The 13707-nt window shown below is 38.7% G+C and overlaps 1 protein-coding gene across 2 annotated transcripts in view; it reads left to right on the plus strand.

The window, feature by feature from the left end:
• RAB28 (RAB28, member RAS oncogene family) overlaps positions 1 to 12536 on the plus strand; it is a 58557-nt gene extending 46021 nt beyond the window's left edge. The window contains exons 5-8 of one of the 2 annotated variants that reach the window (XM_033159690.1): positions 1011 to 1114; positions 7273 to 7350; positions 10438 to 10538; positions 12040 to 12536. In XM_033159690.1, coding sequence (XP_033015581.1) covers positions 1011 to 1114; positions 7273 to 7350; positions 10438 to 10533 — 278 coding nt within the window. In that variant the 3' untranslated portion in view covers positions 10534 to 10538; positions 12040 to 12536. The remainder of the gene's footprint in view (positions 1 to 1010; positions 1115 to 7272; positions 7351 to 10437; positions 10539 to 12039) is intronic. The other variant, XM_033159691.1, reaches the window with a different exon arrangement.
• Positions 12537 to 13707: the final 1171 nt, after the last annotated feature.

The following is a 13707-nucleotide window of genomic DNA, read 5'->3' on the forward strand; positions in this document are numbered from 1 at the left end:
TTAGTGTGATATGCAGCACGATCCTATAAATGTTTATTCAGAAAAAAGTTCCACTTTGTCCAATGGGATTTACTCTCATGTAAGTATTTGTAGGATTGCAGACTAAAACTTTTAACTGGCCAAAGGAAGCAATTCATCCTAGGATAGATCCCATTTTGACAAAAGGTTACAAACATTTATTTATTTTTGTATTTTTGTCAAGAGGTGTGCCAGATGTCATTTTTCTTCAGAAAAAGAATAAAACAGACAGTCCACCAGAATGATGTATACTATACAAAGGCTAGTGGAACTACTTGTGTCACCTTTGGATCCTGTTCATCCTGATTATTATGCATTAATAGTATAACCGCCAGCTTTCTCACACCTAGGATTCAACTTCTATAAAGGTGCAACACACCATATATGCATGCCTTTTTGCTTCTCCGTCTAGGGGAGAAGGTGAAACAGGACAGTGTTCTTGTGCCTTTAATGGTGGTATGAAGAGTGAATGTTGGCACGGTCAGCTTGTAAGGTGAAAAAAGCAAGGCCTGCTGAAACTTCCGTTTCTGTACCATTATGAAAGGTTCGAGTCATTTTCAGATTGCACAGGGTTCTTGAATGTGGGGAGGCTTCTAAGCATGTTGAGTTGAATATGCTTTGAGTCTCACCTTCAGATCTTCCCACTCAATAGGAAGCCTCAGAAGTGAACGTCGGGGACAAGGCTGGCTTGTGCAGCCCAGCTCCCACTTTGGGTTCTGAATTTCATAATGCTTACAGCAATATTGCTTTCTTCTGCACCTGACCACCCTCTTTGTGAGTCTGTTTTCCTCTTGCTTTCCCCCCTACTTTCCCCTCTCCCTTTTCTTTTTTTCCAAAGAGAAGAGAAAAGGGTGGTGATGCCTCTGATGTGACTTACCTTAGGTCTAAGTGTGTTTCACCTTTAAAGGCACAATGGTAAAAGATAAAGAGTTTTAGAATGTATTTAAATATGCGCTATTACATTAATACCACACTTTCCTTTCCTTATATAGTTGATCTGGAGCATCTGCGGACAGTAAAAGTTGATAAGCATCTTCGATTTTGCCAGGAAAATCATTCTAGCAGTCATTTTGTGTCAGCCAAGACAGGTGATTCCGTAAGTAATACGATGAATATTGTTAAGTACTTACTACAGGTACATTACTCAAATGTGTTTTTTCCATTCTCCATAACTTTTGTGAACTGAGTGATTTAAGAATGTTTTTTAAAGGAGAAGCATTAAAAATATAATTCAGGTTTTTATTTTGAAACTCTTCCTTTGTTCCATATTTTGTATTTTTTGCTTTGATCAGATTTCTTCTACTAAGGATACATTAGTTTCCAAAAACATGCACAGCATATTAAAGTTTGCATGTTTCTGTGGTTGTTAATAATGAATATACATTTTAAATTGCTGATTACATTTTAAGTAAGCATTTCTTCTTATGCAGTTTCAGAATCATATAGCCATTATGTAATTTCTAAAATTTAATACATTATCTTTTCTGAAAGACATTTGTTTCGTCTTCCCCCATATTCTAATATTATCTCCCCCCCCCAAAAAAACCCCTAGCTACATCCCAAATTCTCTAACCAAGTTTTAATCTAAGGAACTACTGGATATTTTTCAGCAATACAAGGCTTTAGTGAACAGATTATGCATTAGATGAGTTGTCTGAATACAGCAAAAAAATCAGTAATTCTAGGACATTAATCTGCATCCTGTCATGAAATAAAACACCCTCAGAATATCAGCCCAACAAGGTCTTACTCATGGAAACCTCCAGCACTTTGGAACATGTTTGGAGTAAATGTAGTCTTCAAAAGCAGCCTCTCTTTCATACCCAACCATGCTATTAACCAACTGTAGTCTGTGAGCTGTTATTTCTCCATTTTTTTCAGCAATCAAATCCAGAGGTTGAAGAATCCATTTTTTTTAAAAAAAAAAAAACAACAACAACCAAATTCTGAGGTGTAACTTTTTAAATTGTTGCTTTTATTTTTCTGTTTGCCACTGTATTTTTATCTGCTGGCTTGCATTCTTTTGTTAGATGCGTGCTAAGTCCATACTGTATTCATTGTATACATATGATTGCGTTTCATCTGACCCATCTATTGCAATTATTAAGTTTGCTGATGACACCACCATAATGGGTTTAATTACAGGTGGAGACGAATCTGCGTACAGGGGGGAAGTTCAAAAGGTATCCACATGGTGCTCAGAGAACAATTTGGACCTAAACATTGGCAAGACAAAGGAGATGGTGTTGGACTTTTGGAGGAAGAGAGGGGAGCTAGCCCTGTTGTATATCGGGGGGGGGGGAGTTGGGGTTGTGTGGAGAGAGTCTTTTCCTGTAAATTCCTGGGAGTCCATCTTAGTGAAGACCTTACTTAGAAGGTCAGTACAGCCCAGGTGGTCAGGAAGGCCCAACAGAGACTTCATTTCCTTAGGGTCTTGCGAAAGAACAATGTTAGACAACAACTGATGATTTCCTCCTATCAGTCCACGATAGAAAATGTTCTCTCATACTGTATTACGGTGTGGAACACTGGTTTGACAGCCATGGACAGAAAGTCCCTACAGAGGGTGGTGAAGACAGCAGGGCTGTCCCCTGAGTCCGCTAGACGTCATCTCAGGAGACTGTTGCCTCAGAAGAGCGAGGAACATTCTCAGGGATGACTCACACCCTGGCCAGCACCTTTTAAATCTCCTGATATAGAAGCATGATAAGCCCCACCAACAGGTTAAAGAACAGTTTCTACCTGTGGGCCGTGAGGCTGCTGAATTGAAGACAGCAACACTGCAGCTGGTGGTTGTACGACAGCACATAGAGTGTAACAAGGTCTGAGAGATTGTGGGGGAGAGGGGGGCTCATTTAATCTCACTGTAAACGTGGTACAGTGACAATAAAGTATTTCTATTTCCTATTTCTATTGTTGTTAATTATGTGTGTCATTGAAGGGAAGGGTATCGATTAATTGTTTTTTTTATTTCCAGCAGTCTTTTCCATCTGAACCTGAATTGTAGCCCTAGATTTAAGCCTCATTTTCTTGTTTCCTGTTCGTTTTTGAGATATTATTTTATTTATTTTATGCATTTACATAGCCATCCTTTAACAATAGTAGCCCAGAAAGACACCCCGGACTAGAAACCAATAACCTCCAAATGTTAGAACCCCCCCCCCTCCCAAGCACCTTAGAAACCATATGATGATCAGAAAACTATCCAGCCAGGCTCTTCCCACCAGAAAAAACAAAGCAGTTTACATCTCTCTTGCCAGGTTCCTTCCCTTCTAGTAAGCCACCACTCCCTATTCACCCGGAGAGTCTTCGCAATTTGCTTTTGAAGCTAAATTTAGATGTAACGAAGCAGGACTTGTACAAGCTTCCTAAGGCGAGATTTGAATGAAAATCACCTAGAACAACAAATGGTGCATAGGAGCAGGTTGGACTAGGGCCATGAATGGAAAGGGTCTGTGGGCGAGCTGCAGCCTCTGAGCTGGAAGTGCCTCACCCCGTCTTAGCTGGTGAAGCTCTGACCATTGTGTGAACTATCAAATGCAAATGTAGTTGGTGTTCTTTTGGTCAACTTTACAACAATCTGTTTTTAAGAAACCTAAAAGGTATGGCTCACTTAAACTCAAATAACTAATACATTTTCTCTTCTTTGAGCTAAGAAAAATTAGGATTTAGCTTTGCCAACATTCAGGTCTCCTGCCCTTTTACAAATTTTGTTCCATCAAAAAATTACAGCGTTATTTCATCTTCCACTTGGGCATTCAGTCATTTAAGTATGAAGCTTGGTTTATTCCAACATTGTGCGAAGAGCCGGAATCATGAATTATGGCTGGACCTAGTGGCAAAGCCATTATTTCTGCCAGCCAGTGCCTTTGAATGTTCTGCAAAAGCAAGAACAACCAATCTAATATGGCAGATGACACTGCTCCCCATAAGCCAGAGTCTCTGCATGTGTATTTCTGGAAATTAAGCATTGCTGCGCTTCCCTGGGATAATCACTGTACATAAAAACTCCACTCGTAGGTCCCCCCCCCCAGCTCCCGTATATCAGTTACACACAGCTAAAATCCTCCCATATCTTCAACTCTCTATGTCCCTTGCCTTAGGCAAGTTCTCTGTTTTTGACACTCATCCTAACAAAAATCTTCATTTGTTCCAGACCATAGTCCAGCAAGCATCTGTTTTTTAACGCCAGGGCTAACTAGGCAAGTACATATGATCTTTCCCTCCACGACAGAACCCTGCGATAGATTTTTTCTTCCTTCCCTGCAGAAGCACCGTCCTTCACAAACCAGTTTTTTTTAGTAAGTCTCCAGAAGATAAAAGAAGGGAGATGATGATTTGTGGCTCTAGCCACAAATGCATTCTGCTACAGTTAGGCACTTGCCAAGAAGAATTCAGTGGCAAATGAATGGTAAAGGCCCCTGCAGAGATGGAAACACAGGTGAAAGCAGATGAAATGATTCATAGAAGCAGTAAAGACAACAGAAAAACTCAACCAGGCTTGCTTCTCGGTAGATACGAAGTAAAGAGGACGTTTTAAAATGCCACTGCCTGTTCCTGCTTAGTCAGTCAGATAAAGAAACGGGCCAGGATTAAACACCCCTCAATTTTCTGCTTCTTTTTTCATTTCAGATCTACTAACTACTTCAAGCATTTTCTTCAGTTCATTTCACGCTTTAGCTTTTGGTTTTTGCATACTCCACATCTTTTCCAATTTGCTTCCCTTTCAGCTATTAATGTTACAAATTTTTCTAAAGTATAATGTTTCTCTTCATTTAATTTCAAAATTTCCATCATTTTATTCTGCTTTCCAATCTGTTATCTTGTGCATCTAGTTTACAGTACTTTTTTCTTTCCTGCCATTTCTTCAAATCCCACCTGCCCAACGTTTAACCCTCAGAGCATTCTAATATTTTTCTTTAACGGCAGTCCTCTGCATATTTACTTAGGATGATGTCCCATTGATTTTAATTTAGCCAAGCATAGGATTGCATTGTAAGTTTCCTAAATCTTCCAAAGCTTTAAATTCTAACTGTTTCGGTATGAACTATATAAAATAGTTTAAGAAGGTAAGAAGAGCTTGCTGGATTGGGCCAATGGACCATTTGGTCCAGCATCCTTTTCTCACAGTGACCAACCAGATGCCTGTGGGAAGCCTGCAAGCAGGATCTGAGCCCAAGAGCCCTCTCCTTCTTTGCTTTTCAGCAACTAATATTCAGAAGCATTAATGCCTCTGACCATGGAGGCAGGGCATATCCACCCTGGCTGGTAGTGATTGATCTCCACAAACTGGTCTAATTACTCTTTTAAAGGCATCTAGGTTGGTGGCCATCTCTGCCTCCTGTGGAAGTGAGTTCCATAGTTTAGCTATGCACTGTCTTTTATCTGTACTGAATCTTCCGTTTCATTGGATATCCATGGGTTCTCATGAGGGAGGAGAACTTTTCTCTATCCATGCTCTCCATGCCACGCACAATTTTATAAACATCTATAATGTCACCTCTTACATGACTTTTCTCTAAACTAAAATGTCTTCAGCCCCTTAATCATTTTGGTTGCCCTTTTCTAAACCTTTCCCAGCTCTGCACTATCCTTTTTGAGGTGAGGGGACCCAAACTGTACACAGTATTCCAAATGCGGTCACACCATGGATTTGTATAATGGCATTATGATATCAGTTTTGTTTATTAGGTTGATTAGCGTCTAATTCAGGTTTGGGGAACCTTTGGCTCTCTGGATGTTACTGAACTACAACTTCCACCTTCCTCTGCCATTGGCCATGCAATGGGGGGGGGGGGAGTTCCCAATACCTGATCTAAATAATTCATAATTATTCAATTTTTATTTTTTCCAGTTCTGCTAATACAGTTAATTAATTCCATTAATTTAGCTGTTGCTCTCCAATACAGTGGACCCTCGGGTTACGTTACCTTCCGGGTTTCACCGTGTGCTCAGAAGTGCTTTATCGTGCCGCATGTGTGCACAGAAGCACTCTATCATGCCACACACGTGTGCAGAAGCAGCAACTCTTCTTACGAAATTTTCAGGGTGCGCAGGGACCCCCGGAACGAATTAAATTTGTATCCAGCGGGTCCACTGCAACAGCAAATTCCCAAATAGAAAGCTACCAGTAATTCATTAGTTCATACATAATACATAGAAACAATTCACCATCTGTTTCTTTTGCTTCATTTTAAAAAATAGATGAATAATTGAAATCTAAAGTGTATATGTGTGTGTGTGTGTGTGTGTGTGTGTGTATCTCAAATATATATTAAGCAAATTATTCTACAGGGTTAAACACAAATAAACACAAAAACACACATTATCACATGCAACAAAATATTAAAGCCCGAATAGAAAGAAGGAAAAAGTGGTCTGCAACTCATACACAAAAATAAGCCTTATGTCAGAACATGTGAACTATTTTCTTACCTTCACAGAATGTACAATTCAAAACGAGATAAAAAACATAGTCCCAGTCAATGGAGCCACTTTGCAGAGATCGGCATATTTTTCCAATATTCTTAACAATGAGTGGTATCCAAGGTGCCTATTGTATCCAGTTCAAAGCCCAAAACTCTTGCAAAGGACGCTTTTGTGCCTTCTGCTTCTGGCATGCCTCCCCACTTCTCTGCAGAGAAGCTGCCTGATAGACTTCATAGTCCCATTCTTTATGGGGAGCAACAACACTAAAGACATGTTCTTTGCATGATTTTTTTGGTGAAGCTCCCTGGTCACAAATTATTTTCTTTCTACATTAATTCAAATAGAAGAGCAGATGGTTTCAACTGCCAGCAGGATTTAAATTATAGTAAAGTGGTCCATCACCAGTGCTTTAGGGAGTGATCTGCTGGTGTTCTAAACCTGATAGGCATTGTGCTGAAACCTGACTCTGTTGGATGTTTGGTAAAAACATATTTTTTTTAAGTATTGTTAATGCATTTGTCAGATTAGTCCAGGCATCATTTAAGACTAGACATTCTGTGGAAGAGCTTATTTTTGACCAACTGAAGGAACTGTCAGCGAAGAAAAATCAGCCTAGTGTTTGTTCTAAAACAAATGAAACTAGTTTGTTTGAAAATATTGCTGCAGTTGCTGGCATGAAATTTACAAAATGAAAGCTCTTGAGATATCTTGCACAGGTTGTATTTTTTTATATTTCATTGTTTATAGTTCAGGATTTTTTTGCCATATTTGTAGTAACTCTAGGAAGTCTGTTTCTAATCACTTACGCCTTTCCTTTTTAAATAGGTCTTCCTGTGTTTTCAAAGAATTGCTGCTGACCTCCTTGACGTCAAATTAAACAAAGCGGAAATAGAGCTATCACAGGTGATATTTTTGAGCATATTGCTTTGACTAGCTGATGTGTATTTTCTGTTAAATGTGTGAATTAATAATATATCTTAGTTTTTGTAAGGCTTCCTCATGTACTGGGGAGCAGGATGAAGTCAGAAGGAGAGTGTTGAGCCCAAACGTTTGCATTTCCTTAGTAGAATAGTATCCTGGCCCTGTTTAAAAATTGTAAACCAATAAGTTGATGATGTGACATTAAGATTTGTGCAGCATAAGAGATGTCCTTCCTCCCCCATGGCATCCCTTGACATTTGGATAGATTTAGCACTCAGTTCTGCACTTTATTTATTTAGTAATTCTTAAATCATTTATATATCATCGTTCATCCAGTTTGTATTTCAGAGCAGTATATGACATAAAACAATGATGAAACCATGGAGGTATTATGTTTTCTGTTTTTGCTAGTTAATGTATATTGTTGTTAACATGCAGTTAAATAAAATAATGAATCTTCTAGACTAACAACATTTGGTATACAGTGAAATAAGACTTGTCTACCAAATCTGCCAATCCGAGAATCTGATAAGTTACAGAACCTGGACCTTTGGAAGACATATTAGTTCAGATCTGGAGATGGGTATACACAGTGTACCAAAAGGGTAATGTTATTTCTTTGCTAATTGAGCTGCAATTCTTTTAAAAGTCCAAATTGTTTTAATCTAATGCCATGTAGTAGCTTAAACATAGGTCACTAGCCTAGATATTGTAAACAGCATAGGATTTAACCCAGCTTTTTGAGTAACAATTGATTGCTCAGTGAGTCTTAGAATTCTCTCTCAACTTCAGCAGGAAGCTTGCTGCATAGAAATTAAGTCCTGTGAGGTCAGATAACACTGTTTAAGTGCAGATAACATTGCTCTTCTGTTAACATCTTCATGAAATTGAATTCTTCTCATAATACTGTGAGTCCTGGAGTCCAGTGAATCATAACTCTTGTCTACCTGATTAGATAATATGATGATGATCAGTCAGAAGTCAGGCAGAGCACATAACTAGATCATAAATTCAGAACCTTTGCCAACTGTATCTGTTACCATTTCTTATTTAGAGAGAAGTTATCTTAAAAAAGAAATATTTATGCAATTAGTCAAAACAAAATAAAAAATAAAAAATCCTTCCAGTAGCACCTTAGAGACCAACTAAGTTTGTTCTTGGTATGAGCTTTTGTGTGCATGCACACTTCTTCAGATAACTGAAGAATACTTCTTCAGATATACTTCAGATACTTCTTCAGATATCTGAAGAAGTGTGCATGCACACGAAAGCTCATATCAAGAACAAACTTAGTTGGTCTCTAAGGTGCTACTGGGAGGAATTTTTATTTTATTTTATTTTGTTTTAACTATGGCAGACCAACACAGCTACCTACCTGTAACTGGAATTATGCAATTAGGTAATCTATACTTTTAAAATATGTAAAAATATGCTTGGGCTGCAGTCCTAAATATAGTTATTCTTAACGGTCTTATTGAAATTTCTGGAACAACTGTGAAAAAAGCCAGCTTATGAAAAAGTTAAGAAAACAAGTAACTCAGGGGAACTTTGTGACTTCTCTGAGAAAAGAGAAATTATTTTATTTATTTAGACATATTTTTTAACCAACTGTTCATCACAAAACAATCCTAGGCCTCGGGTGCAGTAAAACAAATGATTTAAGCCACATAAGCAACAGCCACAAAACATTGAATATAAAACCAAATCAATACAACATAAGCCAGCATAACAACTGACTCAGAACCAAAAGAGCTCAGAAGCCTTGGTGCTGGGATGGGAGGAAGACATTCATTCCACAGGAAAAGCACCACTACAGAGAAGGTCCCATTGAAGAGAAAATTGTGTGATTCTGAAAAGGTTACTCTAGAAGAAATCTATTTTATGTTTCCTTTTTGAATATTGTTTTGTTATTAAATACAGTAAGCCCACAATTTATGCAGGGGTCACATTCCGGGGATTGCACCTAAAGCCAACATTGTGTATAGTCAAAACACATTGGGTTCAATGGCAGGTGGGATTGCCAAAGTCTTTCCCCCCCAAATGCCCACCTGTTTCCACCCCACCCCCTTTTTGCTAGGCTTGTAAAGCTGAATGCACTCAAATTAAATGCATGCAAATTGCAGGCTTACTATACTTACAAGATCTTTAGAAATTATGTTATACTAAATACTATTGAAATCTGTTATCTGCAGCAAGGAATATACAATGTATCTCACTTCTGAAATTTAAAACAATTTTCAAGTATCGCTTGGACACAAAACAGTTCTTTGTGACCTATGGGAGGAATTCACAGCCATGCTATTACAATCATTTTTCAGTTGCAAGCATTTTTTGCATTCTCCAGACCTGCTAGAGACAATGTGCAGGCGGGGAGGGGGCTTAGGGGAGCAGGGGAATCTCCACTGCACTAGTGGTGCTCATTGCTCTGTCTCCCACTTGCACACCATTCAGTTGAATCTGGCCCCATGTACACAAAGGGCTGCAGGTAGAAATGGGGCGGGGGGCGGGAGGAGAAGCTAATTCTCACATTTCCCCTCCTCTTAATTTTCTGATCCCTCTCCACTCGAGAAACTTTTCTTACCTCTGCTGAGATTAACCTTCATTGATTGCTTTGATGGGCTTGGGCTTTGTGAGTCAAGCTTTTCCTTTAGACAGATCTGCATGAAGACTTTGCAGTGCATGTTTTGCAGCCCAAATGCACGTTCATGCACTCATGCATGGACACTCAAAAGTGCAAGTGTTGTGATGATTCCAGGCATTCCTGGTGCTCCATGTTGGAGTATGGGGATCAGCTGAGCAATGTCGTTGGTGAGGTCTTCCCAATAAACTTTTTGCTCTGAAAGGAGTGAGCAGGGAGAGACTCTTCCCACGTTTCCCAGCAATAACAGCACACAAAGCTGGCAAGTGGGCCCACTGACCATGCTGCATGGTGTCTGGAATGCGATGGCTTTTGTTTGTTGCCGCTGTTCATTTGTGTCGGTCATGTCTTCCTTTCTAATAGTTGATCTGTGTCTCTCTGTTTTTTCACTCGCCTCCTTGTTCTGTCTACTGCTTGACATATGGCTGCAGCATGTTGTCAGGGCAGAACTAGTGAAGTATCCTGAAGAAGATAATCAACAGCAGAGCACTGCCAGCTGTCAGAGTAAAGTCTGTTCAGTGCAATAGTTCAGGTAGTGTCGTAAAAAGACAGTGTTTTAACAAATGTTACTATTTCATTTGCTTTAAATACTAACCTTGATGCTGTGTTTTCCTTCTGATTTGTGTATTTGCAATAGCTAATATTTTGGCTCCCAAACAAGAGAATATTAGGTGCACTAAGCCCCAAGGAATTCACCTTCTGATTTCAATTGGATTTGGGTGGGACAGACTTTGGGACCAACAGTTGCGACCTCCTATAGCATTTCTGTGCTAGATTGGAAACTGCTTTTTGCCCTAGTTTCAGGGACGACTTTACAGGTGACATAGGGGACCACTTTTGGAAGGAGAAGCTCAAAAGGGGAAATGCACAAATGGGACTAAAGCGGTCACAGATACTGTTGTCCACTACCAAGTCTTAGGAAAAAAGAAAAATTATAATAATGGTGGAATAGTGTATTCTCCTTTTTTTTTAAAAAAAAAAAAAGGAGAAGAAGGCAGATGTTCTCCTAACACATGCAGTTAATATTTTTGCCCTGTACAAAACTTGTCACCCCCACCCACCTGCTTTCATACTCCTTATTAAAAATATCTGGAATTACTTGCAAGAAGGCAAATGCAATGGAGAAAAGGGAGTGTGTGTGAGACAACTGAGTCACCACTCCCCAATTCAATCATGCATTTTTGACTAGCTGGGTGGTGAGTGTGGCTGAGGATGTGCACCTGAAAGCATATATGCATATAGAGCTAGCTTGGGATGAAAGTTTTGCCATGTGGCACTGATTGCTGATGAAGGTGCCAGACTAAGTGACATCATTCTCTCCTAATTTTACAGGGTTTTTGTTTACAGTTTTTTTTTTTACTATTTTTAATTATCTTGTGTTTAAATTGTCTTGAGATGGTGTTTTAGAATGTGATTAATGAATCAATAATAATAATAGCAGTAATAGTGATAAAAGTAGGCTTGGTTTATTGCAGCTTCAAAACAGAACTCTGAAGAGTGTGTTTGTGTGTGTGTGTGTCTGTCTGTCTGTCTGTCTGTCTGTGTGTAAATCACAAAAGATCACTAAACAGAGGGAACTTGAGGGGATCCCACACAGCTGTAAAAAAAACAACAACCCTTTTTCGGTGTCTAAATTCAAACTTTACAAAAATTCAGGTCAGGACTAGTAAATATATCGCTGCAGAGTAAGTGACAGAACAAAGTTACAAGCTGGAGCCCATTTCCCCCTCATTTGGAACAAAGGAACCAGTATTTAGAATTGGAATCGGTACTTGCTTATCATAACCCTTTAATATTTATAAAAATACTTACCGGTAAATATGCACTACGTGTTATACCAAAATATGAATGATTTCTGAGAACAGCAGACCACAGCATACCTTTTCTCTTTCTCGTTCTTTTTAAATGTTCCATATTTCATAGTCCAGTCATTAACATGTGAAATGTTTTACTAGCACTTTGGAACAGTGTTTCCTTCGGATTCGCTTGCTATAACCTCTTCTGTTTTTCTTTTCTCTCTCTCCTCCCCACAGAGTGTAGTGAAGGCGGATATTGTAAACTATAGCCAGGAGCCCGTGACAAGAACAGTTAACTCTCCTAGAAGCTCAATGTGTACAATTCAGTGAACTTTTTTTGTATTGATCTCCTTTGGCAGCCATACTACCTTTGCAAAGACGTTGCCCGGAATGTTGTTTTAACAGTGAACATTTCTGTAGAGCGTTTAGAAGTTTCAAGAACTTACTACCCTTTTGTGTGCTGAAAAGCAGCAGGCAGTGTTTTTGGCTAGTCAGGATTCAAATGTTGGGACCACACACTTTGAAAAATTATGAGATATATATCTATATATATATCTATAATCTTGTGAATTATATTTCAATAAAGGAATACAACAATGTATACAGATGCCCTTTACATAATATTGTCACTTTGTGGGACAGGGAAATTAAAAATGTATAAATGATCCAGGATAATCAGTGATGCTTGAAATACAGCTGTGCAGTTGAGAATAAATCTCTGCTTACAGACATGATTGTTTCTCATTTTGTCCTTTCTTTTGTTAGAAACAGAACGGGAGAGATCCCTCATTTTACCATTGTGAGCAACACATTGCCATGCCATTTAGAATAATCTATAGTCAAAACAAAACAAAATAAAAAATTCCTTCCAGTAGCACCTTAGAGGTCTCTAAGGATTTTTTTAAATTTTATTTTGTTTTGATTATGGCAGACCAACATGGCTGCGTACCTGTAACTAGAATAATCTATATTCATTGCTACATCCCAAGGTGTTTTAGGTCTTCCTCAAACCAGACGAGGCCCTTGTGCTTTTGTTAGTACAACAGATGGTCAAAATGAACTTCTTCTGCGGACTGAATCAGATTTTTAAGATTTAAGATTAACAATTTTTGTGATTGTACCATTATTGACCCAGGGGATGAGAACATTTCTTTATGAAACAAATCTGGATCCCAGCTTAACATGCCACTTGGATATATAAGTAGTTTTTTCCCATACCAATACTTAAACCATTAAAAGCATTTTGTATAATCTGCTTCCCAGATATTTACAAATTGGGATTTTCCTTAAATAGGAGATAGTAAAAGTGGAGTTTCCATTGCCTATCTTCTGCTTTTAGCTCCCCTTTTCAGCCCATGTGGGTTTCCTACCCCACTTCAACTTCAAATCAGTTTGACAATGATTGGATTTTAAAATGGGTGTTTCCAGCTGGCCAGTTGGTTTTGTTTGTCTTGTACATGCATTTTCTAGGGGTGGAAAGTGTTGTGAGAAGTGGTGAAACAACCTGTTGACTCAAAACTTTTTGGTTTCAACAACTTGTCGGAGCCCAAAATCCAGGAGTTACCAACTCAGGTTTCTTTTGTTTTTAGTTACTGGTTTGAATTCTACATCTTAGTTGGCATGCCTCTGAAATGGGTGAAGACTAACCACATTCAAAGTTCTGGATTCTTAATTGGCTTTGGGTTTATTTTTGGCATGGAATCCTGGTATTGTCTTAAGAGAGGCTAAAGTTAGCATGCCTACTAGCAAAGAGAAACATCATTCATTTTTGTTCTTGTAGAGTTAGGCTTTTAAAAATCATTGGAAGCCTTTGTTCTTGGATCTAACAATGGGTATAAGCTAAGTTGTGTCGAGAGTGGAATACCAGATGAAGTAAAACGTATGTAAGTCTTCCTTTGTATTGTC

This window comes from Lacerta agilis, chromosome 9 (genome assembly GCF_009819535.1).
Source record: "Lacerta agilis isolate rLacAgi1 chromosome 9, rLacAgi1.pri, whole genome shotgun sequence".
NCBI classification, from domain to species: domain Eukaryota; kingdom Metazoa; phylum Chordata; class Lepidosauria; order Squamata; family Lacertidae; genus Lacerta; species Lacerta agilis.